Raw genomic sequence first — 26108 nt, forward strand, 5'->3', positions numbered from 1 at the left:
CCGGGGTGTGGTTAAACTATAGCCGTGTCGATGTGGACAATCCTCGTTGCCAAAGTGCAATAAGAGTTTAGCATGTAAGGGCGGTAACACGAGCAATTTGTCTAAACCAGGGGCGTCGCCTGGGGTAGGCAAGCCCCGGATGTTTTTTCTTTAGCCCCGGACAAATTCTCCCTCAATAATATAATACATTAACCTACTTTACCTATAGGACGGACGGCAGAAATGTAATTTCCCATGTTCAGTGAATGCAACACAGAGGCAAGACGACGCCACCAGACCAATCAGAGAGTTACACGTGTTTTATTGGCTGACAGGTACGTACCTCTCCTCTGTGACAATGTTTAAACTTTAAACTGTCAGCCCCGGACGCGGAGATTCTGAAGATGGACATTAGACATTTCTTTAATAAAAAAGACGGCAATTCTCAAGTGGTGGCTCACACAACAACCCCAGAGCCACCACCTGATTCAGGTGAACAAGGTATGTACCTGTCAGTAAACTTACAAGTTATGCGAACATGTAAGCAAAGCATAAATTATAGCTACGTTGACGTTACTTTGAATCGCGCGGGTAAGCTAAACCGTTAGCAAGTAGCTATAGCTAGCCAGATATATTAAATACACACTTTGTCATACAATCTAAATGTTGTGTTTTTTAGCGTTACTTGGTGATTTCAAAGAAAGCTCTCTGGGAAATGTTGACTTACTGTCTGTGTTCGACATGAAGCTAGAAGCTACCTTACAGTACACAGTTGATCCTGATTCCTGAGTCCTGTCAGTTAAAGTGTTTCATAGTTAGCTTAGCTAAGCATCAACCTAGCACTGAAATATATATGGATGTTATGTGACAGTATTTCTGAGAAAAAGTCATCTGAAATGGTGGCATAGTTGCCACTGCTTTACGTGTCGACAGCATGTTTGAACGTATTTGCAGCAGTAAATGTGGCTGTCTGGCCACTGACGTTGCCATAACAACACCTGAATTTAAATGTGCAACCTCTTTTTGTGACAGATTTTGCATGAAAATATAATTCTTCTGATTGATATTTCCTATTGACAGCTAGTTACTATGTGAACATTATGAGATGGACAGCCAGCTAACAAGCTTTTTATACAAATATTTCAGATCAAAGCCAATCCAGTGGGGCTCCTGAAAGGGAGCAAGGGACACTATGCTCCCAAATATGAAGCCTTGACCCGCATCTTAAAATTGATATGATCAAAAAATGATCTGCATTGTCGGAGGCCTTTTTTCCTCATTATCATGTCAAATTGTACAGCTTCCCTTAGTGTTGAATGCAGAAAGATGACTATATTAGAGTATTAAGTGAAAATGACTATATTAAAGTTTTAAGTAAATATATTAAGTGAATTACTCAAACTGCATTTTGTATAGGAATGATTCTGTCCTATTGGCAGATAACTACTCTAACAGTGATATCTACAAGAGATGTCAATTTAACTATTTTCAATTGGTTAGTATTACATTTTGTGACAGTGTGGTGACACTCATTTTAATGAAGACAAATGTGTGTATCTTGAAATTCATTTATTTGACAGAGCTGGAAACTGATTGACTTACATACTTGTTTGTGTTTACCTACACAGTCATCACAGATGAGCCAAACAGAGTAGAGGATGAAGAAAAGGAGAACAGGAGAAAGGGACACACAAGAAGGAGAAACAAAAGACAAGAACGACAATGGAGACAACAATGAACAGGAACACCAGAACAGAGAACAGACAAGAGTCAATGAGTAACATGACTGATTTAGGGACTGCAGATACAGGGCCAAGGCAAGTGAGACACCACTGCTTTCCATCCAGCATGTTTGGCCAGCAAAAGAGATCATTTCAACTGCAAACAGCAAGAGATGAGGGATTATTATTTCCTCCTTCCATCCCTTTTTTCTGTTTAATCTGATTACTAACAACTTCTAATAAATTGACATAGTTTATGATTTAATTGGAAAATGAAGTGTTTTTAAATAATAAACCCGTTTCTGATTCTGAGATTTATTTTTGACATATGGGTGTTGAGAGATGTATCCATATCTCTTAATGTTGCTCTCAAAGTGCACAAGATTGATGCTTTTAACTTCAGTATTTAAAAAAAGTCTTCCTGGGGGACCCCAGAGGAGGTGAGTTCCCCCCAAAATAGCACTTTGTCTGTGCTTATGTAACTCCGGTGTAGTGTCCCCTCGGCAACAGATCACTCAGAGCTGGTGATTACTTTCCTGCATTTCAATGGACAGCATATAAAAAGGACACGTGAGCTGCATTGCTTAAGAGATCCTCTCATGCTATCTCTTTTACAAAATAAGTGTCCAGTCAACAACAAATTTCAGTGATCGTATAGTGGTAGTATATTTTTCACAAGCAATGTGAAACATTAAACTTATACAAACTGGTGTACAAAACTCACATACCTGCGTTGATCTCCTGGAGTGTCTCTACTCTTTCTTCTCCACATCTCTTGTCCACCATCAGAGATTGCAAACATTTCAGAAACAGCTAGAGGTAGGGGACAAACAACTTGTTCGCTGGGCATGTCAAAAACCTCCTGCTTTGATCAAGACTTTAGGGAGCCTTTCAGCCCCTCTAGCAAAGGGACTGGAAAGCAAGCTTTGAAAATGCAGTACCATCTACATGCTGTCATGTTCCAGACACTGCTCTCAACCACTCAGGGCCTGCTTGAATACCTGCAGAAAGAAACACTTGACTTGGTGCAGGCAGTAGATTACAAAACAGCAGTTGAGAACACACTGAAAAGTTACCAAAGTAACGAGAAAGCACATGAGGTCTATGACAAGACCAAGGCCCTGTGCAATGATCTTGATATTCCCGAAACTGTGACACAGAGGAAGAAGCGTTGAAACATGGAAGACTTTGTAGTCGAGTTATCATGTGGAGCAATGTGAAATATTAAACATAAATAAACTGGTGTACAAAACTCACATACCTGCATTTCAATGGACAGCATCAAAGGACTCGTGAGCTGGGTTCTGGTGCTCAGATTAGCTATTGATGATCACGTTGATAAATCATATAAAACAAATAGCCAATCACACAAAAAACATGTTGCTGTGACTGTGAGCATTAAACAATTAACATTAAACTAAACAAACACAACAGTACGTTATTGTCCTTATAAAATAAAAACATACATTTTGTCCACCGAGATAATACAGGCACCTTACCCTCAAGAGATCCTCACGTGCTATGAGAGTCTCCCACACTCCATTGCCGTAACAAAGCTTTTTGTTTGTGACACCAGATGGCGCAATTGTGTATGTGCGTGTGGGGAGTCTTGCAGTAGAAAATTTGACTGTAGCGCCGCCACTGTGGGCTAAGCCCCGAATGTTTCCAGGTCCAGGCGACGCCCCTGGTCTAAACATTTAGCAAAAGTGCTCCACATTCAGACGGAGGAATGCACCGGGTTCGACCGTCTTTCTAGCAGCTCTGCAGCCCCATCCACGAGTAACGTTTCCACGTCAGGTATGTTATGTATGCTCGCAGCAACACACGGAGTTAACTACATTATACAAACATGGGTTTATGATTAGAGGAAACAGAGTTATTTATTTTGTTAAAGTTTCAGCTATTCTGTTTACAATTCTGTCATCAGATTATTTAATACGATTTGTTAAAACATTGTTGTTTCTTTTTATGTGAAATATTATGTATTTAATTTAAATAAAAAGCAATGTTAGTTTTGTTCACAAATTGTTTAGTTAGTTTACCTTTTTTTGTTCTCCTAAAGAACCGATAAAAGTAATGTTAAAGGACCGGATCGATAAGACGTCATTTCAACAAGACACAGAGTGTACTATTAAAACGAAATGTCGTTGTACTGGCTTACAGGAACAGGACAATATAAAAACTTGCTAAAATTGTACATATAAATAAATAATAGTGACGTGGTGCTGATAAAATTAAAGATAAAGTGTGCGTTTAAAATATAAAGACTTACTATACATATAAATAAAATAGACATACTATATGTGCTCTTTACACAGCGTAATGTAATCTTTGTGTTACTGGTCTACTTGCTGTTCAGCAGTCTGATGGCTTGGGGGAAAAAGCTATTGCAGAATCTGGCTGTTCTGCTCTTAATGCTGCAGAACCTCTTGCTGGAGTGCAGCAGGGAGAACAGAGCATGGTGAGGATGAGTGGGGTCTTTAAAAATGTTCTGGGCTTTTGTCAGGCAGCGTTTCTGAGCGGTGTCTCTGATGGGAGGGAGAGAAACTCCGATGATCTTCTCTGCTGTCCTGACCACTCTCTGCAGAGACTTCCAGTCTTTGGCGTTGCAGTCTCTCGACCAGATGGAGATGCCGCTGGTCAGCACGCTCTCTATGGTTCCTCTGTAGAATGTGGTGAGGATGGGAGGGGGGAGCTGTGCAGGAAGTGTAGGCGCTGCTGTGCCTTCTTAAATAGTGATGTAGTGTGAGTGGACCAGGTCAGACTGCTTGTGATATGCACCCCCAGGAACTTGGTGCTGTCTGTAGTCTTCACTGCTGTGCCGTTGATGTGGAGTGGTGGGTGACAGTGCTTTTTGTTCCTGAAGTCGACAATGATCTCTTGTTTTATCGACATTCAGGATCAGGTTGCTGGTGTTACACCAGTCTGTCAGATGTTTCACCTCCTCCCTGTAGGCCTGTTCGTTGTTGTCCCTGATGAGTCCCACCACTGTTGTATCGTCCGCGTACTTTATGATGTGGTTGGTACTGAACCTGGAGCATAAGCGCTATCGATAAAAGTAGTAGTACCGTTAAAGCCTTAACAATACCCATCCCTGTGGATGTCAGTTTTACACACATTCTGAGGCCGCCGTGCCTATGTTTTTTGTTTTCACTGCTAATTTATGCTTATGTTCTATTAGTGCATTAAAAAATCATTAATGAAGTTTCAGCTCAGACCCCACGCTTAATATGTCTCCCCCTGGCCCACCTACATTTCTCCAGGCCCACCCACACAATAATTCCTGGCTACGCCACTGGCAACAACTCACCCAAAGCTGACAGATTCCCAAAATGCACCACATTCAGCGCAACACTAGCTTCCAGCTGCGACTTTTCAAAAATAAAATAAAATGACAAAACTATGGCTGTAGTCCCAGTTTAACAGGATTTAATAAAACAAACATTCACTATTTACACTGTTACACTTGCAAATAATATAATACGTTTATTATACGGTTACATGCCACTTTACAGAAGCAGGTTGCTCATAAACTACATGTCCCACAATGCATCTCGTTTTGTGACTTGCACACTGCATGCACACTGAAGGGACTTGCAATTACTAAGTTATTATCCTATCCGATAATAATCCAATTCAGAGGCAATAGTGTAATATAATACATTATTTTATATATATATATATATATATGTATATTACCATAATGCTAATGTGGCCCTTGATGAAATTGAGTTTGACAGTGTGTGATCTGCGTCATTCATTTCTTTATTGCTCAGAAAAACACTGACACATAAAATCTGGTACCTTACATAATTACAATATAGTTAACTTTATATTTTAGCATTATCCACCAGCTATTATTTGCCTGGTGATGACATTTAACTGACATTGTTCACATTACAATTTATTTGTATGTGTTGCTGAAAAGATAGAGGCGTGTACAGTGATTCACTCGGCTGAACTCATGCCAAAAAAACATCTGCTCAGTTTCTCATTAGGATGCATGTTACAACACGAAAGATTTCTGTACATTTGGTATGCAGTAACTGAAGGAACGTGGTGTCATAAAGGGCTGCAATGCACCTGGTGATTAAATGTTGTCCTGAGACAGAAGTGTAAACATTATAATAACTATGGCAGTAAGAAGAAGCTCATATTATAACAGTGAAATACATTTCCTTTAGTACCGGCAGATTACAGTTTAGAAGCAAATGCCTAAAAAAAACACAAGACATTGCACTTTATCTGAATGTCCCATCAGAGGAAACGTAACCTGCTCAGGCACTTTACTCCCCCCCCCATGAAGGTCTGCCCAACACCGATTGGAAATGGCATTTGGTACCATGACGTTTCCTCAACTGCACCCAATCGTTTTTGGAACCTTTCTACTAAAGTTCAGGGTCTTGCCACGCCTTTAAAGGTCACCTATTGTACAAAATCCTCTTCTTCATGTCTCTTCTACATCAACATGTGTCCCCTCTTCTTCATGTCTCTTCTACATCAACATGTGTCCCCTCTTCTTCATGTCTCTTCTACATCAACATGTGTCCCCTCTTCTCCATGTCTCTTCTACATCAACATGTGTCCCCTCTTCTTCATGTCTCTTCTTCATCAACATGTGTCCCCTCTTCTTCATGTCTCTTCTACATCAACATGTGTCCCTCTTCTTCATGTCTCTTCTTCATCAACATGTGTCCCCTCTTCTTCATGTCTCTTCTACATCAACATGTGTCCCCTCTTCTTCATGTCTCTTCTACATCAACATGTGTCCCCTCTTCTCCATGTCTCTTCTACATCAACATGTGTCCCCTCTTCTTCATGTCTCTTCTACATCAACATGTGTCCCCTCTTCTTCATGTCTCTTCTACATCAACATGTGTCCCCTCTTCTTCATGTCTCTTCTACATCAACATGTGTCCCCTCTTCTTCATGTCTCTTCTACATCAACATGTGTCCCCTCTTCTTCATGTCTCTTCTACATCAACATGTGTCCCCTCTGTGGAAAGAGATTCTGAAAGTTTCAAGAACAAAGATTCTCTCTCTTTTTGATCCATTTCTATAAAAACCTGTCTGAAAATGAGCTGATTAGATTTTGGCCACTTTATGATGTCATAATGGTGTTTTGGCTTGTGTAACCATTAGCCAATCAGCAACCAAGGTAACCCCCCCCCCGCCTATCACATGAATCTCCTCCTAGAGCACCATTGAGTTCTTTGTGACCAAATGTCTCTCAGAGGGGCGTGGGGAGGGGCTCCTTATTTTCATCTAAAGTAACTGACAGAGAATCAGCACTTTGGAAACAGGGCTGAAACAGAGGGGATTATGGGTAATGCTGCAATGATCTGTTTGGTGTTTCAGCCAATCAGAGACAGGTTCTGTATATATCTGAGAGCTATAACATAGTGATGAAAAACAGTATGATAGGGGACCTTTAAAATATGGATATAAGTTAACTAGATCCGGTGTTGAAGGCGGGGCTTGTTCATTTCTATGGAAGATGTTCAGTGACTTTCGAGAACAAAATGACTAATCAATATCTGCTATTCAAGTGTTGTTCTGCCTACTTGAGCTCAAAGCTAAAAAAGAAAATATATATCAGTTGATTTACAGACGTCTTTTTCCCAATTTAAGTCAATGGGGTAGAGCCTTCTGGGCCCTATGACCTCTTGGACTGAAATGGAAGTTGTAGTAACACCGATTGGACACTAGGTCGACTGTAAATAAGCGTTTTTTTTTTGCGTGATTCAACTTCAGAGGACATTCTAATAGCCTTTCTTTAATCACTTTAACGTTGTAAAATGCCCTAAAAGCTGAATCCTGATTTTTTATTTTCTGTCTTCCATTCATTTGAATAAGCAGAGAATGGCTGCTGTATAGATGAGCTGAATGGAGGAGGGGCTTAAGGGAAACGAGGGTGCACATGCTCTATGGGCCTGTTTTAGTTTTAAGGACTCAGGCCATTTTGGCTTCATGCGCCACTGGGCAACTTTTATAGGAATAAACAGGGACTCGCCTCCATTGCTGTATCCAGTTCTCTTTTAACAACCATTGTTCAAGTGCAACTTTTTGGCCATGACCTAGGTAACGTAAGGCAACACAGACTCTGCTGAAACCAGTTCTTTGAGGCGTGGCGTGTTAGGGCCTTTAGAGTGCCTTAAAAAAACAATGTTGTTGTCAAGCATCTTAAGAGTGCAACACAGAAGATTCTTAACATTCAACACTTTCTAAGACGATTGTTCTGGCATGTTTGATTCAATCAGACAATAGTGAGCATTCAGGTAGGCATTACATTTTAAGGTCAAAGGTTACAGCCAATGGCATAGTGATGATAGCTGCTATTAAAGGAAACATTCTATCAGCTGTCCACTGGAGTTACATTTTGATGAATGGAAGAAATGCAGGACAGTCTTGAGCTGCTGAAGGGTTTGGCATTAGTAAAACATATATAAAACAACTACTTGAAATTAGAGAAATAGAGAACATGCTAAATAATGTTAGCAAAGTAGTACAACAGGAATCATTTGAGCAGGGACAGTAAGCAGCCGTAGCTTCAGGTGAGTAGAAAGGAACTTCTCATTAGCCGCTTTCACACCAAGTACTTTCCCGTACTTAGCACTTAGTTCCCCCATGGAACTAAAGAGCAGATTGCGTTCACACCGGAATAAGTTCCCTGAGGGAAGATAACGCAAATGAAGCCGCTGACGTCACTTCTTCTTCTTCTACTTTGGGTTTACTGGCAGGCCGCAAACAACTTCACGGCGTATACTGCCACCCGAAGTCCCCGGAGTTGGGGACTGGTTTCAGTAGAAGCTGCTGGGACACCTCCTCATCTCCACCGCTTCCATGTTTTTTTATTTGTGTTGCCATAAGTTATTCTCTCTCCGTTGGTGCGCGGGGCTTATGCTAATAATGCTAATGCCAGTAAATACAATGGCAGCTTCAAAAAACTTTTTACGGGGCGTGGTTTGCAATTCGCCCAGCCAATCAGAAATTGGAACTTTTTTCTCCCAGGAAAGTACCACCTCTCTAGCAGGCACTAAAAAGGGGAGAAAGTTCTCATGAACTAAGTTCTCTCTTTGGTGTGAACGCAAAATCCCAGGAACTATCGGAACTAAAAGGGAAAAGTACTCAAGTGTGAAAGCGCCTAATGAAGATTGACTCTTTTTCACACACAGATAAACACTTACAGATTGTATCGTTGCAGTCCATGCTGCTTCTCATGGCACAGCAACCATATTCCACATTCACAAGACTCTATAGCCCATTCATGTCACTGGTTAACTGCTAACAAGCAATCAATTACAATACTTGCAATCACCATCGTCAGGTATTTTGGGTGATACAGCTTGTTCTTTGGTCATTGTTCAAAAACCAAAGCTTGGGACTTCTCAAAATAGGTCATTTACACATGTTATATAAAACAGCGGTTCCCAACCTTTTTCAACTCAGGGCCCACTTAAAGTGGACCTATTATGCTATATTGGAAAAATATATTGTAGGGCCATACCTATACAAAACATGTCTGTGAAGCTTTTTGCATAAAATACCAAACAGTTCACCCATTGTAGCCATGCCTCATACTGCTCATACCCCTATTTTGCAGCCCTGTTAGAGAAACGCGGATTTTGGGACATTAGCTTGAAAAAAAAAAAAAGAGGAGGCGGAGCTAATGCCTGATCAGAATTCTACCGGAGATAAAGTTAAATTCTGCTGTGATAAAATGCCATCCTGTTCTAAACCACATCAAGGATTATTTCTGAAACAGTATGGAGCTCAAATGCTTTTTCTCTTGCGGGTTTATCACAAGGTGAGTTCCTTCTTTTATTTCCTGCTTTTTAAAAACACATGTGCTCTTCAGTACAGGTTAGCTCTGAGTGTTAGCGAGGCTTGCTAATGTAAACAAAGACAAGATTACGTCCAAAAGACGTCAGGCATTGTTTCTGATAGCAACTTTCTGTGGGTCCACCGCCGATTTGACGTAATATCGGCAGCAAATCTGTATCCGCTCGTTGTACACCCGTTTTTAAAAGATTTGGGTACGGAGGAAAAGAGAGAGGGTTTTATTTTCTGACGCTGCGCGAGTTCCCCGACGCACCGGGGACACATATTGATGTATGAAAGACATCACAAAGTGCATTTTGCATGATAGGTCCCCTTTAAGAATCTAAATTTTTTTCGCGGCCCACATTCAACCATAAACAATACGGAGGCTAAATAAAGTTCTGATTGGTCAATTCAGAACATGTGACACTGTGTTAGTCCAGTAGTACAGAGCGCTGTCAAGGACTGTACTGACTAAGGAGAATCGAGAAAGAGAAAGTAAAAGATGTTAAAATAAAAAAAATCTTAATAATGAATTGTTTCCACACAAATCATAATGTTTTACAAATTATTTGGCGGCCCACTTGCAATGCGTTCCCACAGGTTGGGAACCGCTGATATAAATGTTAAAAAGTGGTCCGTGAGCGCCCCCTAGTGGGCCGTGAGTATATTGGTAAAATGTCACATTCGAAAGTTTTCCGCACTCTCGCGGGAATATCTCCGCAATGGAGCGAGCTTAACTTTCGATTGCATGATAGAGCCCAGCGCAACACCTTCGTCACACATGTTGCCATGTTGTCTTTTACGAACATTTATCCATGCTGGAAGTAGATTCAGATGTGTTAGGAGTTAGATAGAGATTATTATCTAATATATGCATCCAATGAAGCATTGCATGAAATCTGTTGATGATCAGAGGCTGTTGTTGGGGCTGCATAAATGTTTTTTATTTTTGTTTTGTAGGCAGACCATGCAGGCCAGCCCGATGGTCACCAAGGTTCATGTTTTAATAGCATTTTTAGAAAAAAAGCCCAGGCGAGCCTAAAATTAGCAAAAAGGGCTTACGGCCCGTCCACACTACAGCTTCGACAGCTTCAAAAACGGTTTCCAACGCGTCTGCCCATTCACTTTGAATGGGGTGACGTCACTTTTCGCCGAACTGCATTGTGGGAAGCAGAGCGGAGCTTTCCTGGCGTTTCAGGCTGCAAAAGTTGAGCAATGTTCAACTTTTGAAGCTTCTGAAGTTTTCGGTGGAAGCGTCAGCCAATCAAATCATATGCCAGTACAAGCTCTAGCCAATCAAACCGCTGCTTGTGTGTCAGGGGCGGGAGATTCATGTGAATGGTTGTTGGTCGAGCTTCAGACACGCCCAGCTCCAAGCTTTTTTTGAAGCTGTAGTGTGGACGGGCCGTTCGACCTCAGAAAGTTAAACTTGGGCCTGCGACCATAGTTTTACTGTATTTTGTTTTGAAAATCCACAGCGGAGGTTTGTGTCGTACTACATGTGGTGTATTTTACATATCTCTCAGTAGCCAACGATCTGTGAGTCTGTTGGCTCGGACATAAACTCCGTAATAAATGTAGTCTACATTTCATAAGAGGTGTAAAACCTGAGCATTTTAAATCGCATTTGAACTAAATGCTTATATAATCTGTATTTGTATTGTTGATTTCATGTGTGAACGAGGCGAGAAGGTTAAGCTGTCATTATTAGGCAGTAATTTGTTATACTGTTGGATTGGTAAGCAGGCCTATTGTTTTGGGATATTTGTGGAGTTAGATGGTCCGCGAGTGTTTTTGTATTGGTTTAGTGGTCCTTGGTATGAAAAAGTTTGAGAAACACTGCTCTAAACCAATCCCTAAGAGCTGGAAGGTTACAAAGCTATATGTTTGCATCATTGGCACAGCAGTTAACAAATCAATAATTCTGAAACTAACAACACATTTGGATTTAGTCCATGATTTCCTTAGTTGGTTTAGAACTGGATAAGGTAGCAGACACTTGTCTTATGAAGGCTTCCAACACGTTGACACAGCAATACCATACTTGGTTACGTCCTGTTGTATTTCCTCTGGTTTCTTCCCTGCTGTGTCGTCAGTTTGGATTTGTGTGGCCTTACTGGATCGGTCCATTTCAGTTTTCTGCACTTTCTGGATCAGTTTGTCCAGGCTACAAAGAGCTGTGATCCTCCGTCACACCACAACATGCGTCCCAGCAGCCTGAGCTACACCTGTGTCGAGTCCAGGAGGGCTGAAGGGTCAGGATGCGGTTCTGTTGTAGCCCGTCTCTACGTGTTTCTCCAGCCACAGCTCTGCTAACTGCATTGTCGATGCAAACGTACTTGCTCTCGACCCAAGGCACATCTTGTATTGCTTCTGCTCAAGACTTGTGTTGCAGTGGACAGGATGATAAAGGTGAACAATTCCTGGTTCTTGACTGCGTAACACTTTCAACCCAGAATTAATCACTTTCGTGTACAAGTCTACGTCTTCCAATCCCCAGCCTAGTATCGAGGTGTCGAAACCTCCAGCTTTTATTAAATCACTCTTGAAAACACAGGTGATTCCAAATCCGTAATCTCGCCAGAAACCACTTTTCTTGGTCAGCACAAATTTGTTTTCTCTCGGGGCTTTCTCAGAGTACACTATCTTGGGGTTGTACTGGCTAAAGACAACAGGGAAGTAGACTTGTTTCCCTTGGACAGCATTTTCTCTGCAGCGCTGCAAGGCATCCCCACTAAAGATGAGATCAACATCGCAGAAGAAGAGTAAGGAGTCGTTATCCAGCTGTGAGGAGCCCAGCTCAAGAGCAAGGCCTCGTGAGAAGTTGCCTGTCATGGGGATGATTGACAGGTCAGCTTTGGGATACTTCCTGCTGTAGTCTTTGATTAACGGAGCGTGTTTTTCCATGTTCTCATTGTCTACCAGAATGATGGAGAGCTTAACATTTTGTTTGGGTATCAAACACACTTTCTCAAAGTTCTCCATAAAGCGGACAAAGTTCTCGTAGCGACCTGATAATGGGACGAGGATGTTGACTTTTCTTTGGCTCTGCTCCCACATCTCCCTGTTTGATTCGTAGACCTGGAAAGGTGACAAAAACTTCAGAGAGTTGGACAGGAAAGACAGGGATTGTGACTCAGAGTTGATGGCGGCGACGAGTTCAGACACGTCTAACTCTTCAGTTTCAGTGAAGAAGGGACGACTGAACGACTGCTGAAGGTAAGCGTGTCGTCTCACAGGAACTGTTATCTTACGTCCCTTGTGTTTCTTGTAGAGAAGCAGTAAGTCTATGATGTATTCTGCGCCATGCATGGGATCCACCCTGTAATAGCCGTACTGGATCTCCTTAAAGTCGATTACACGGCCGCGTGTTTTGGAATTCTCGTTAATCATTTCCATGACCTGGCGTATAACGTCTTCCATTGCAGTACGAAGCAAGTTGCCAAGGCTCTGCCGGGCCACTTTGTTCTCTGCAGCAGAATAAATGTGGCGACTAGTCAGGAAATCCCACTCAATGACATCATTCCTATCGCCTGGTTTTAAAGCGCATGTAGGAAGGAGAGGAGCCCAGCTGTTGGTCCTCCCACAGCACTTCACTATCACTCAGGTGACTCATCAGCAGGCCCTCCCGGTGCAGCAGGATGCTTTGGTAACAGAGTCTGGAGATCTCCCGGCTCATCATGAAGCTGTGCAGACGGTACTGGTAGGCCGGCTTCTTGTTGGGGTGGAGTGTAATGGCGTTGTGGATCTTGCTGCTGTGAAGTTCTTCGATGAAACCTCTCTTGTTGTGTTCATAGTTCTCGTAGAAGAGCTGCTGCATCTGTGGAAAGAGAGGGTAAGAGCATGGGTCATGTCCTAGTACCACAATAACTCTCTAACTGTCATAAGGCCTAATGTAAAGTCCATATAAACCTCTGCACAGGCAATAAAACTGAGCTTTGTTGTGGAATGGCATGCTATGATTTGACATCCCCAAATAAGCAAAACAAAATAAGTTGTCATGCTTTTTGATTGAATGAGATATCTAATTAAACTGGGACTGAAAACTGTTTATAAGAAGGATATTATAAACCTGTAAAGTTTACCAAAGTTAATAACGTAAATGTCCCCAATACGGGACAAATAAATAAAGGATTTCTGATAACTGAATCCAGCAATACTAACCATACTTCCTGTCACTGAATATTGACTTGATGACAATGAATTTCCCTGAAAGAACCGCCTCAGTTCTTACCTCATACGACCACACACACTGTGTTCCTCCAAAGCGTCGCACACAGCGGCCAATCTCCACATCCTCGTGGGTGGTGTACATCTCCCTCAGACAGGTGCTGATGTGAGGGACCATCCTGCGGAGAACCTCTCGACTGAATATCATCCCGGGGCCCCCCATGCAGAAGTTCTCTCCGGGCTCCAGAGCCAGGCGGCCCAGCTCCTCGGCCATGCCCAGGCCCGTCTGGCCCAGGTACTGAGGCTTGCTGCTGTTCAGGGAGCGCAGGAACGCCTCCAGCTTCTCACCTGCAGCAGGGTCAAAGTGGAACAGATGAGTTGGTTTAAAACGTATAGATAAGATACATTTATAAGTTATGCCAAACGTATCAACTCAATAAATGTGTAATCTTAAAGGTCCCCTATTATACTGTTTTTCATCAATATATCATAGGTCTCAGATATATACAAAACATGTCTCTGAAGTGTTTGGCTCCAAACACCAAACAGATCATTGCAGCATTACCCATAATCCCCTCTGTTTCAGCCCTGTTTCCAAAGTGCTGATTCTCTGTCTGTTACTTTAGATGAAAATAAGGAGCCCCTCCCCACGCCCCTCTGAGAGAGATTTGGTTACAAAGAACTCAATGGTGCTCTAGGAGGAGATTCAGGTGATAAGGGGGGGGGGGGGGGGTTACCTTGGTTGCTGATTGGCTAATGGTTACACAAGCCAAAAAAATCGTTATGACATCATAAAGTGGCCAAAATCTGATCAGCTCATTTTCAGACAGGTTTTTATAGAAATGGATCAAAAAGAGAGAGAATCTTTGTTCCTGAAACTTTCAGAGTCTCTTTCCACAGAGGGGACACATGTTGATGTAGAAGAGACATGAAGAAGAGGGGACACATGTTGATGTAGAAGAGACATGAAGAAGAGGGGACACATGTTGATGTAGAAGAGACATGAAGAAGAGGGGACACATGTTGATGTAGAAGAGACATGAAGAAGAGGGGACACATGTTGATGTAGAAGAGACATGGAGAAGAGGGGACACATGTTGATGTAGAAGAGACATGAAGAAGAGGGGACACATGTTGATGTAGAAGAGACATGAATAAGAGGGGACACATGTTGATGTAGAAGAGACATGAAGAAGAGGGGACACATGTTGATGTAGAAGAGACATGAAGAAGAGGGGACACATGTTGATGTAGAAGAGACATGAAGAAGAGGGGACACATGTTGATGTAGAAGAGACATGAAGAAGAGGGGGACACATGTTGATGTAGAAGAGACATGAAGAAGAGGGGACACATGTTGATGTAGAAGAGACACGGAGAAGAGGGGACACATGTTGATGTAGAAGAGACATGAAGAAGAGGGGACACATGTTGATGTGGAAGAAACATGAAGAAGAGGGGACACATGTTGATGTAGAAGAGACATGGAGAAGAGGGGACACATGTTGATGTAGAAGAGACATGAAGAAGAGGGGACACATGTTGATGTGGAAGAAACATGAAGAAGAGGGGACACATGTTGATGTAGAAGAGACATGAAGAAGAGGGGACACATGTTGATGTAGAAGAGACATGAAGAAGAGGGGACACATGTTGATGTAGAAGAGACATGAAGAAGAGGGGACACATGTTGATGTAGAAGAGACATGAAGAAGAGGGGACACATGTTGATGTAGAAGAGACATGGAGAAGAGGGGACACATGTGATGTAGAAGAGACATGAAGAAGAGGGGACACATGTTGATGTAGAAGAGACATGAAGAAGAGGGGACACATGTTGATGTAGAAGAGACATGAAGAAGTGGATTTTGCATAATAGGTGACCTTTAATAAAAGGAAATACGAAACTAAGAGAATTTTGAACAAATCATGAACAAAACTGTGCCAGGCTTAGTAAATAAATCATCCACACAAAAGCTTCCTTTCCTAAAACACAGCTCTGTGTTTGCCTAACCTGTTGGTTTGTTTCAAACCCATAGTCTCTGTCTCACTGCTCCTGCGTACTGCGTGCAACACATTTGGAATAAGCATCAAGTAGGTTTTTGACACAGTGGTAGGTTTTTGACACAGGGCCATAAACAACACTGACAATAATGCAAAACAGACATTGAGAGGCCCTTAACATTAGAATCTGGGCTTCGTCTGACTGATTCTGACTAAAGACCTGCATTTAAAAACACACACACACACGTATTCACTCCCAGAATATTCACCTCTTATGTAAACGTCATCATCTGCCCGCATGAACCACTCATATTTATCCAGGTAGTGGTCGTGGATGTATTTCAGCATCATGAATGACTTCTTCTGTGGAGGGTACGAGTCGTCCACACCTGCCAGCGAGACCACGGGCACTGGGACAGGTAAGTGGATGGACCCGGATCCCTCGCTGGAGAAAAACTCAACTTTCCCTGGGATGGAGCTCACCCAGGTCTGGTAGGCAGCCACGGTTCGGGTATCCAGATACTTCTTGGCTGTCATGACGCCGACATAAAGGAACCGTTTCGGCCTGCCTGTGGTTCTCCCCCCGGTGCTGTTGCCCGGACTGGATGTCCTGTCCTCCTCCGGGCTGAGCTGTGGGCTTTCCCCAGGGATGAAGGGACCTTTCCCGGCTGAGGAATCACTGTGACTATGGTACAAACACACGGGAGATTTCTTTCCTTTACTCTCCAGAACTTGAGGTACAAAGAGCCACGTAGAAGCGGTGAATCCGAGAAACACGCCTAAAATAACGGTCACCAACGGTCTCCTAGGTTTCACAGCCATTGCTGCTGACTTGCTCTGTGTATCAATGGTACCGTTGTGTGAGGAGGTGCTGACGTGTATCCAGCATCTCTCTGTGGAGCATTACTGTCCTACCTGATATGGAAAAATACACTTTCCACCTCTTTTAGCGTAAATAAACAAACTGACATTCAGAATAGCCCCGTGCCTGAAGGCTCGCGCGTCCCATTTGAAAACTGCACAGTTCCATTCCGAACCGTTAGCGACTACTCACTAACCCAGTTATCCTCCATAGTTGTTTCCACTTTGATGTCCTAGCATTAGGCTAGTCCAAAAATATCCGTAGGTCTGGACCAAACACTCCCCCCTCTGTACACTCCCCCTTTAGTTTACCATCGACGTCTTCTTAGAAGCGTAATGCCTTCTGTCAGTGACAGCCAGGTATATGTAACCTGAGCTGTGTTCATGAACAGCAAACATTTCCACTCGGAGTTTTCCTTCTTCAGACTAAAAGCCTTGTTAATATAGATCTACAGAAATGACGAACTAAAACCTTTTTTTGAGCAGAACCAGTACATTAAGAATGCAAGGGAAAAGTCTGTACACGATCAAAAGCAATAAAGAATTGTTCTAATTTATAATAAATCTCACAGCTGGACGTTGGTGCCTTTATTTTGAAGGGTATTTTCTTGCTCACATGAAAAGCAGACTTCTGGTCACGTGTCTGTCTGTGTGTAAGGTGCACGAACTACTTATACCAGCAGGTGGCAGCAGAGTTAAAGAAAATGTTCAACTAAAGGCCATTTAAAAAAATATATATACAAAGGTTGAAGAAATCCTGCATTCCTATTGTACTCAAGTAAAACTAGTACGAAAATTATACTTAAAATACCCCAAATAAAGTACTCATATACTATAGTATGCATTCCACCATTCCACACAAAGGGTTAAAGGGGAAAAGTATAGGAAACAGTGGTTAAAGATTATAATGATGGTTTTCAAAACGCCTCACTCACACAAGTCCTTGCCATGCCAACGTACACATACAGTCTGGAGGAGCCCGGCTTCCTGGTGGGAGTGGCGAAGTCCCTCCCCTAACCCTAACCCAGACAAAGAGTTAGGGTTAAGGTTACAGGCAAGGTTCGAGTTATAATGTGAGCTTTATGGGAGTCTTTCAAACTAACGCGTGCGCGCGCACGTGTGCAAGCACACACAGCAGCAGCAGCAGCCCTCCACTTGCTACAAACTTAAATATGAAAAGGTTCAACTACGCACACCCAGGGCCGGCCCTTGGCATAGGCAGTATAGGCGAATGCTAAGGGTGCATCAAGCCAGGGGGGCGCCGAAAATTGGGGGAAATATATATTTTATAAAAAAAAAAAAATGTAATTGTGATTTTTTAATTTTTTTTAAATAAAACAATTTCCCGATTTTGGATCAACAAAGTACATCTTATTATCTTAACAGAACTACGTCTATATTGCGCACAGAGCCCATACACTATGGCGCCCCCCCCCCCCCCCTAATTCAGGTAAGTTGAACTGCCCCAGCCCCGCAGGCTGTTTATGTCCTCAAGGAGCGAGGGGGGCGGGTCAAGTGTCACTGACTGACACTTGACCCGCCCCCTTTGACCTGCTTTGACTCGGGAGAAGAAAACAAAGACGGTAATTAGCATGTCGAAAAGAACAAAGTTATCTGGTGCCCAGGGAAGAAAGAAAAGAAAAGAGGAGGAGGACAAACGGGAGAAATACAAAGGTACAGTAACGTTAATGTGATGATGATTAAACAAAGTCAAAAAATTGATTGTAGTTACCGTTGATGGAACAGTTTAAACTTGCTAGCTTACTTTTAGACGATAGCAAGGTCGTTTGTTTGCTAGTCAATAGTTACATTTAGAGTTAACGTCAATTATTACCGTTACTCCCACCTTAAATTCAGGGACATTTGGAAAGAGTTACATCACCTGCTATATATCATCTACTACAGGGGTACTCAAATACAAATCTTAAAGGTCCAAAATAAATGTTTCAATAAGACAAAGGTCCGTTTATTACGGTCATTCAAACTTTTAAACAATTGCAACAAGATTCTTAACACAAGGTTGCAAAAACAAAAATAATCTGTATGCAGCAGTTTTCATTGTTATTGTGTCTGTGCTTGACCCCTCAGAGTTGCAGTGTAAGAGCTGCACAGTTATGAATAAAGGCAGCTGCACCCTCTTTCATTCAGCATTCCCATTATTGCTTTATAAATGTATTCCCCCTTGTGCGTCCACTGAGGTTCGTCAGGCCCAACACATCTTCAACAAACTCCCCCTTTGCCTCATCATAACAACTCACAAACACCAGCAACTGAGCATTGTCAGTGGTGTCAGTGGACTCACCCACAGCTAAGGAAATGCACTGTGCATTTTTTATTCCATCACAAAGCTGATGAATCAAATCACCAGCCTGTATGTATGTTCTTCTGGTTGCTGTGGAATCTGAGAGGGGATTTGCTTGATTTGACCTGTTATTTCCTCTTTTTGTTTGCCTTCAAACATGGTCTCCATCACTTCAGTCATGCATTCTTTTATACTTCAGTTATTATCCAGTGGAAAGTCCTTACCTACTGGCCTAGTTAAATCAAAGTGGTTACTTTTTTTTTGGCTGGGCAGTGTAGTTTTACACACCGTCTGATTTGACTTTCTCAGGACTTAAAACAGTTTTTTGGGGGCAGACCCCCTCAAAGAAAAAAATATATTTACACTCGTAAGGTCATCATCTTAATAGTTGTGTATGCTCATCCGTGAGCAGAGCATCAAGTTGACATGTCTATTACAGCTGAATGCGGCGATTACCATTTTGTTCAGCAAAACGCCTCACAAACGTATTAAGATCAACAGCTTCAGTGCGTTTTGATTCAATGCTGAGTATAGCCAAACTGACAGTCTCTTCTCTGTCAGTGTAGACAGCAAATACCTCATTCCTTCAGCGCTTGGGTCCGAATGCTTCTCGTTTTGCGCCGTCCAGTTCAAAATGAAATGGCCGCCAATCGTATGTCCACGCTTGCGCCAGGACCGGGGGAGGGGTTACATGACGTGCATCTTGTGCTGCATTCACTTGCACTCGGACATTAGAGACTTTCTCTCATAAATGTCCGATGAGCCACAACTTTTCTTTCAAAACAAAGCTGCCAACTGGAGTGGTAATGCCTATTTTTAGGGTGTCAGTTGCCACCCCAGTAGGTGAAACTAGGCTACTAGCTACAGTACAGATGGAACTAGATGAGCTGTTAACTCTCGCTCTGATTTTTTTTTTTTAATTCTCGCTCTGACTTAGACAGGTTGAAAGAGACACACACATTTTTCCCACCCGCAGTCCGCGAAGACCCGCCCTACTGTGCCTCTGATTCGCAGATTGTTTGGGGGGAAAAAACGCTGACTGGATGCTGAATGTGATTGGACCAAAGCGTTGACACACACAGGTGGAACACAGTGGAACAGTCAGACATGCAGAGCGCTGTTTGCAGTGGACATAGCGGAGAATTTTGACTCGTTGCGAATGCGTTGTGGCGATGTCTCACATATAATACAGAGAGATAATACATATGAAAACTATAATTTGCTCAGAGTCCGGAGACAGTGGTGGTTCGGTCCGGATCCGGACCGGAGTCCGTAGTTTGAGGATGCCTGATCTACTATATCTGTTGAGGTGAGCCAATGTTTGCCCTGCTTGTAGTAATAGGCTAATAATGATAGTCATTAAAATGCTATTCCTTTTACATCCCCTCAATAATTGATAGTTGTAGGCCTTTAATTGTATTGCCTTACAGTTTATGCTGTCTAAAGTATGTTCAATAATCAATAGTGTAACGTTTACATCAGTGTTAAAATGTTTGTCACTACTGTAAATACTGCATACCTTAGCCTTTATCTTTAATATGCTATATTACAATGTATGTAGCTTAGGGCTGGGCGATAAATCGATTTTATCGATTAACTCGAGTGTGTAGTTCACGTCGACTTGTTAAAATGAAAATCGGTTTTCTCTTCAACATCCGCCAACTTTTCCCTCTGGGCTCCCGTAGTTCGCCTCAGCCCTCCCCCCGCACAGTGCGCGCATTTACCAAATAGAGTGATACACATTACACAAACAACATGACAACGAGCAGGTAAGAACTTGTTCCAAAGAAAGGCACGGTGTCATCCGTTATTTGGAATTGGTTTGCGTTCGCGAGGTCAGATTCAGACCAGACAACACCCCGCTGCAAAGTATGTTTGAAGTCTGTTGCTAGCAAAGGCAGCAGTACGACAAATGTACTGCAGCACCTCAAACAAAAGCATCCTGCTGAATGGGAGAAATGTTCCGCGCAGCGGAATGAAAAAGACCGCGGCACTACAAGCACCTCGCGCACAGCCGCCAAAATACAGTCTACCGTAACACAGACATTTTCAAACTGCATCCCATATAGTGCTGCGTACCGGTACGCCGAACCGGTACTGGACTTGTAAAAAGTTTCGGTTCAAGTCCGGTTAAAACCGGAACGTCGGGAACCGGTACTTGGACTCGCAAAAAAAACTAGCACTTACGTATATTCTGGTGTCTGTGGTTATTTAAACATTCCCTGATAAACGTTATTCAGCGTCAATAAATGAGTGCTAATCCCAGTGTGCTCAGTGTACAACATCACATGTCATTTCACCTTCGATTCACGGTTTGAAAACGTAGCATTTCACCACATGCTAATGCTAACCGGAAGTGAATAATTTTCAGAATAAAAGTATTAAGTTAGTGTCAACTTCCGGTTTTTTTCAGAATAAAACTGATTTAAATTAAATAGTGTATTTAATTCAAAATTAAGCCATATCAACATTGATTTTAATTTCTAAAAGTATGTACATCACTATGTATGTAGTATACACTGTATAATGTACACATGTAGAGTTGTAGAAAATACATGGTGTACAGACAGTACAGTACACTCTGACTGTACAGTCAGTCACTACAGTGTAGCCTATACTGTATAGTAGGTGTGTAACAGTGTAATGCGTATAGTCTACTCTACACTCTACCTTTCAGCAACGTTTTAGGGATTTAGGCTCAGTCAGCTCAGGGACTGTTTGGTTACTTTAGTTTGGTAAATGAAATAAATGTTTGAACTTTGTAGTAGTTCACTGTAGTTGCTGTCATAAGTCATTTGTAGACTAAGTGGCAAAAAGTGTTTTTTTTACATTTGTACTTTGTAGAGAAATGTAGACACAAGTTGGAAGGGAGCACAATAAACCTGATGAGTTTGAATTTGAGTTAATTATGAGTTCATTTTTAATTGATAATTAGCTCACAATAAGTTCATTTTAGTTACTCACACAACTTGACACAAGCCATGGGTTCAGGTCCGGACTTATAAGTCCGGACCTGAACCTGAACCTCTGGACTTGAGTCCGGACCTGAACCTGAATGTGAGTCCTGTCCAGGTACGCAGCACTAATCCCATATGACAAGAATTCGGCCCGCTGGAAAGCCATTACAGATGCGGTCGGTATGTATATAGCAAAGGATATGGTGCCAATATATCCTCCTGGGACCCAGCCCATTGAAAATGTCCACTGTAGTGGACATTTTGTTAACATGCATCTCCTTTTACTCTTTTGAGCTACTCTATCAATCCCTGATGTGCTGTACAGAAGACATCCTGGTCTTTCCAGTGATATGTCATTGGTTAAAATTGGAACAATTACTTTGTCATCTGCATATGGGGGGGGGGAGAAAATCGATTTAAATCGTAAATCGGATTTTTTGTGAACAAATCGGGGATTTCTTTTTTTGGCCATATCGCCCAGCCCTAATGTAGCTGCTTCTTTGCCATCTGGTAAGTCGCAGAATATGCAGGTGCATCTAAAAGAATAACTATATCATAGAACTGTTTTTCTTTAATTTAATAAAACAAATTAATCATATATTCTAGATTCATTATGCATGAAGTGAAATATTTCAAACCTTTTTTGTTTTAATTGTGATTATTACAGCTTACAGATCATGAAAATCAATAATCCTGTATCTAGTATAATATTAGATAAGGATTTATAATACAGATATTTCGATCTTCTGAAAAGTGTATTCAAATATGTACTCAGTACTTGGTCGGGGCTCCTTTTGCAGAGATAAATGCATCAATTCTACATGGAGGCAATATATTCCATGATATTCTAATTATTTTGTGAGCTGCTCCTGTTTTCTGATTTCTATAATATAATTTGGTCTAGCAAATATAATACATCTCTTGATGGTCACATATACTTCTCTTCTCTCTCCAGATGCACTATTGAAATGTGTTGGGCCTCATACCACCTCAGCAGAGCCCAGCCCTGCAGCATCAAGCGCTCCTGTCCCCTCCACCTCAGCAGAGCCCAGTGATACAGCATCAAGCGCTCCTGTCCCTTCCACCTCAGCAGAGCCCAGTGATACAGCATCAAGCGCTCCTGTCCCCTCCACCTCAGCAGAGCCCAGTGATACAGCATCAAGCGCTCCTGTCTCCTCCACCTCAGCAGAGCCCAGTGATACAGCATCAAGCGCTCCTGTCTCCTCCACCTCAGCAGAGCCCAGTGATACAGCATCAAGCGCTCCTGTCCCTTCCACCTCAGCAGAGCCCAGTGATACAGCATCAAGCGCTCCTGTCCCCTCCACCTCAGCAGAGCCCAGTGATACAGCATCAAGCGCTCCTGTCTCCTCCACCTCAGCAGAGCCCAGTGATACAGCATCAAGCGCTCCTGTCCCCTCCACCTCAGCAGAGCCAAGTTATACAGCATCAGGGATAAAGGCTTCACCAATAGACCCTGCCGACTGGCCATCTGTTCTTACTGATAATGACAGGACAGAGTTTGTTCAGAGTGGACCATATCAAATGAAATCTAGTTTTATCTTTCCCAAACAAAAAGACGGGAGAAGGTGTCAGCAAGACTATTTTAACAGAGTCTTAATCAACGGAGAAAAAATCAAAAGAAGCTGGTTGATGTATTCAAAAAAGAATGATAGCTTGCACTGCTTCTGCTGCACAATGTTTTCACAGAGAAATTACATACTCAATAGGGAAGGACTAAAGGACTGGAAAAATGCAAGTCACTTGCTCAAGGTACATGAAGAAAGCAAGGAGCACAACACAAACATGGCAACATGGAAGGAGTTAGACGTCCGTCTTGCCAGGGGGCTTACAATAGATATGCAAGAGATGGCCCTTGCTCAGGCTGAGAGAAATAGGTGGCACGACGTTCTCACCCGATTCGTGGCAATAATTCAGTCCTTAGCAGAGAGAAACCTGGCTCTGAGGGGGTCCACAGACACATTAAACCAACCAGACAATGGCAACTTTTTAAAAGAAGTGGAGCTTATGGCCAAATTCGATCCAGTCATAAAGTAGCATGTTGGTAGGGTGGCAAGTGGAGCTGGCAGTCACACACATTATATGGGCAAAAGAATTCAAAATGAACTGATTGACTCAATCAGCTCTAAAATACTGGACACAATTGTGGAAGAGATAAAAACGTGTAAGTATTTCTCCATCATTTTGGATTGCACTCCTGATCTGAGTCATAAAGAACAACTCTCTGTTATTGTCAGGATAGTATCGCTAGAAGACAAACCACAGGTTAAAGAACATTTCCTGGGCTTTCTTGTGGCAGAGCAGTCAACAGGGGAAAGTTTGACATTGCTCATTCTCAAAAGGCTGGAGGAACTTAACATCCCCTTTGAGGACTGCAGAGGACAGTCGTATGACAACGGTGCCAACATGAAGGGTAAGAATAAAGGTGTTCAGGCTAGGTTGCTTCAGCAGAACCCAAGAGCTTTTTTTGTCCCTTGTGGTGCTCACACCTTAAATCTGGTGGTAGCTGATGCTGCAAAGAGCTCACCAGATGCTATAGGCTACTTTGGCTATTTAACAAAGTTGTACAAACTCTTCTCTGCCTCCACGCATAGATGGGACATCCTGCTGAAACATGTCAAAACAACCCTGAAATCGTGGTCAGAGACCAGATGGGAAAGCAGGATAAAAAGCGTTGAGGCAGTAATGTACCAGGCTGGGCAAATCAGAGAGGCTCTTCTGGAGGTGAGGGAAACAACTGCAGACCCTGTGGTGAGAGTTGAAGCCCAGTCTTTGGCTGAGGAGATTGGATCTTACCGTTTTATCATTTGCACAACCATATGGTATGACATCCTCTACAAGATCCAGCATGTGAGCAAACTGATGCAGTCACCCTCCATGTAGTTAGATGTGGCTGTCGACCTGCTGAAGAAAACAGGAGATTCCCTCACCTGCTACAGAAGGACTGGATTTTCTGATGCACAGACAACTGCAAAGGAGATGTGTGAGGAGATGAACGTGGAGTCTGTTCTCAAGCAAAAGCGGTTGAGATCCACAAAACGGCAGTTTGGTTATGAGTCTCCAGATGAGCCTATTGATGATGCACTTAAAAAAATGGAAATCACATTTTTTAATGTGGTTGTGGATACAGCCCTCTCTTCACTTGATGAGAGATTTCAGCACCTTGAAGAGGTAAATGACAAGTTTGGAGTGCTCATCAACTTTCCCACCACATCAAACGAAGAACTGCCAAAGCACTGTCAAACCCTGAGCTCTGCTCTGACCCATGATGGACAACCAGATATTGATGGCAGGGAACTTGCTGCAGAAATGCAAAAATGTTCCACATTTGCCATCAAAGAAGATGACAAACATGGAACTATTGACCTTCCTTCATGAGAAGAAGCTGACAGAAATGTACCCCAATTTGTAGGTTGCTCTGAGAATCTCTGCCACTCTTCCTGTTACAGTGGCTGCTGCTGAAAGAAGCTTCTCAAAGCTCAAACTGGTCAAAACTTACCTAAGAGCTTCTATGGGACAAGAACGTCTCAGTGGACTATCCATCATAAGCATCAACCATGTGGTCTCAAAACAGCTGTCTTATGATGATGTCATAGATCATTTTGCTTCAAGAAAGGCAAGGAGAGTCAGGCTAAGGTAAGGTGTTGAGGTGTGAGATTGAGGCCTGTAGTATTTTAATGGTTGGATTTTGGCTAAATCTAGCTTTTAACCAAGACTGAAGTGATTGATAGCAAATATTTCGGTACCCAGAAGTAGTATGTTTAAGTGTTCAGCAAAGCAGCTTTTGTTTTAAATTAGTAAATGTTTCTGGGTTGTACTTCTTACACATCCAGCTCTTAAGGTGAGGCAATTAGTCTCTCACGGACTGTATATCAGTACAGGTGGATTGTGTGCCTGTCAGCAGAGGAGCAACTTGTTGCCCTGTCTGACCTCAGCAGGGAGCAAGTGGAGGGGCCATGTGTGAATAGGCCTTTAGAAAGCACTGGTGTGTTGGCAAGGCTGCTGACTGCAATTATAGGTTTTAATGTTGTATTTGTGTTAAAATAAAAAAATATCCCCAAAAACGTATACAGCTTCTGTGTGATTTTATTAACATTGGAATTTTTAATTTTTTTTGGGGGGGGGGGGGCGCCATCTAAAATCTCGCCTAGGGCGGCAAATTGGTCAGGGCCGGCCCTGCGCACACCACATCTCATCAACTCATCATCTTGGCTCGCGCAGGGCGCTCACAGGCAATAATATATTGCGCACCTTGGAGGTGAAGTGCAGGCA

General features: G+C 42.5%; 1 protein-coding gene and 1 long non-coding RNA gene across 2 annotated transcripts; one reads left to right on the forward strand and one right to left on the reverse strand.

Moving 5' to 3' along the window:
* Window positions 1–9724: 9724 nt before the first annotated feature.
* On the reverse strand, window positions 9725–17339 carry LOC117562093 (chondroitin sulfate synthase 3-like). Its single transcript, XM_034239875.1, is given in 4 exon segments — window positions 9725–13064; window positions 13066–13344; window positions 13759–14042; window positions 15968–17339. Coding segments are annotated over 4 exon segments (2400 nt in total). The 5' UTR covers window positions 16521–17339; the 3' UTR covers window positions 9725–11780.
* Window positions 17340–23130: 5791 nt separating this feature from the next.
* Window positions 23131–25904, forward strand: LOC117562096. The gene is made up of 2 exons (XR_004571487.1): window positions 23131–24249; window positions 24431–25904. It is a non-coding gene; the product is annotated as an uncharacterized LOC117562096 (long non-coding RNA).
* Window positions 25905–26108: the final 204 nt, after the last annotated feature.

The sequence above is a fragment of the Gymnodraco acuticeps genome, unplaced genomic scaffold (genome assembly GCF_902827175.1).
Source record: "Gymnodraco acuticeps unplaced genomic scaffold, fGymAcu1.1, whole genome shotgun sequence".
NCBI lineage: Eukaryota > Metazoa > Chordata > Actinopteri > Perciformes > Bathydraconidae > Gymnodraco > Gymnodraco acuticeps.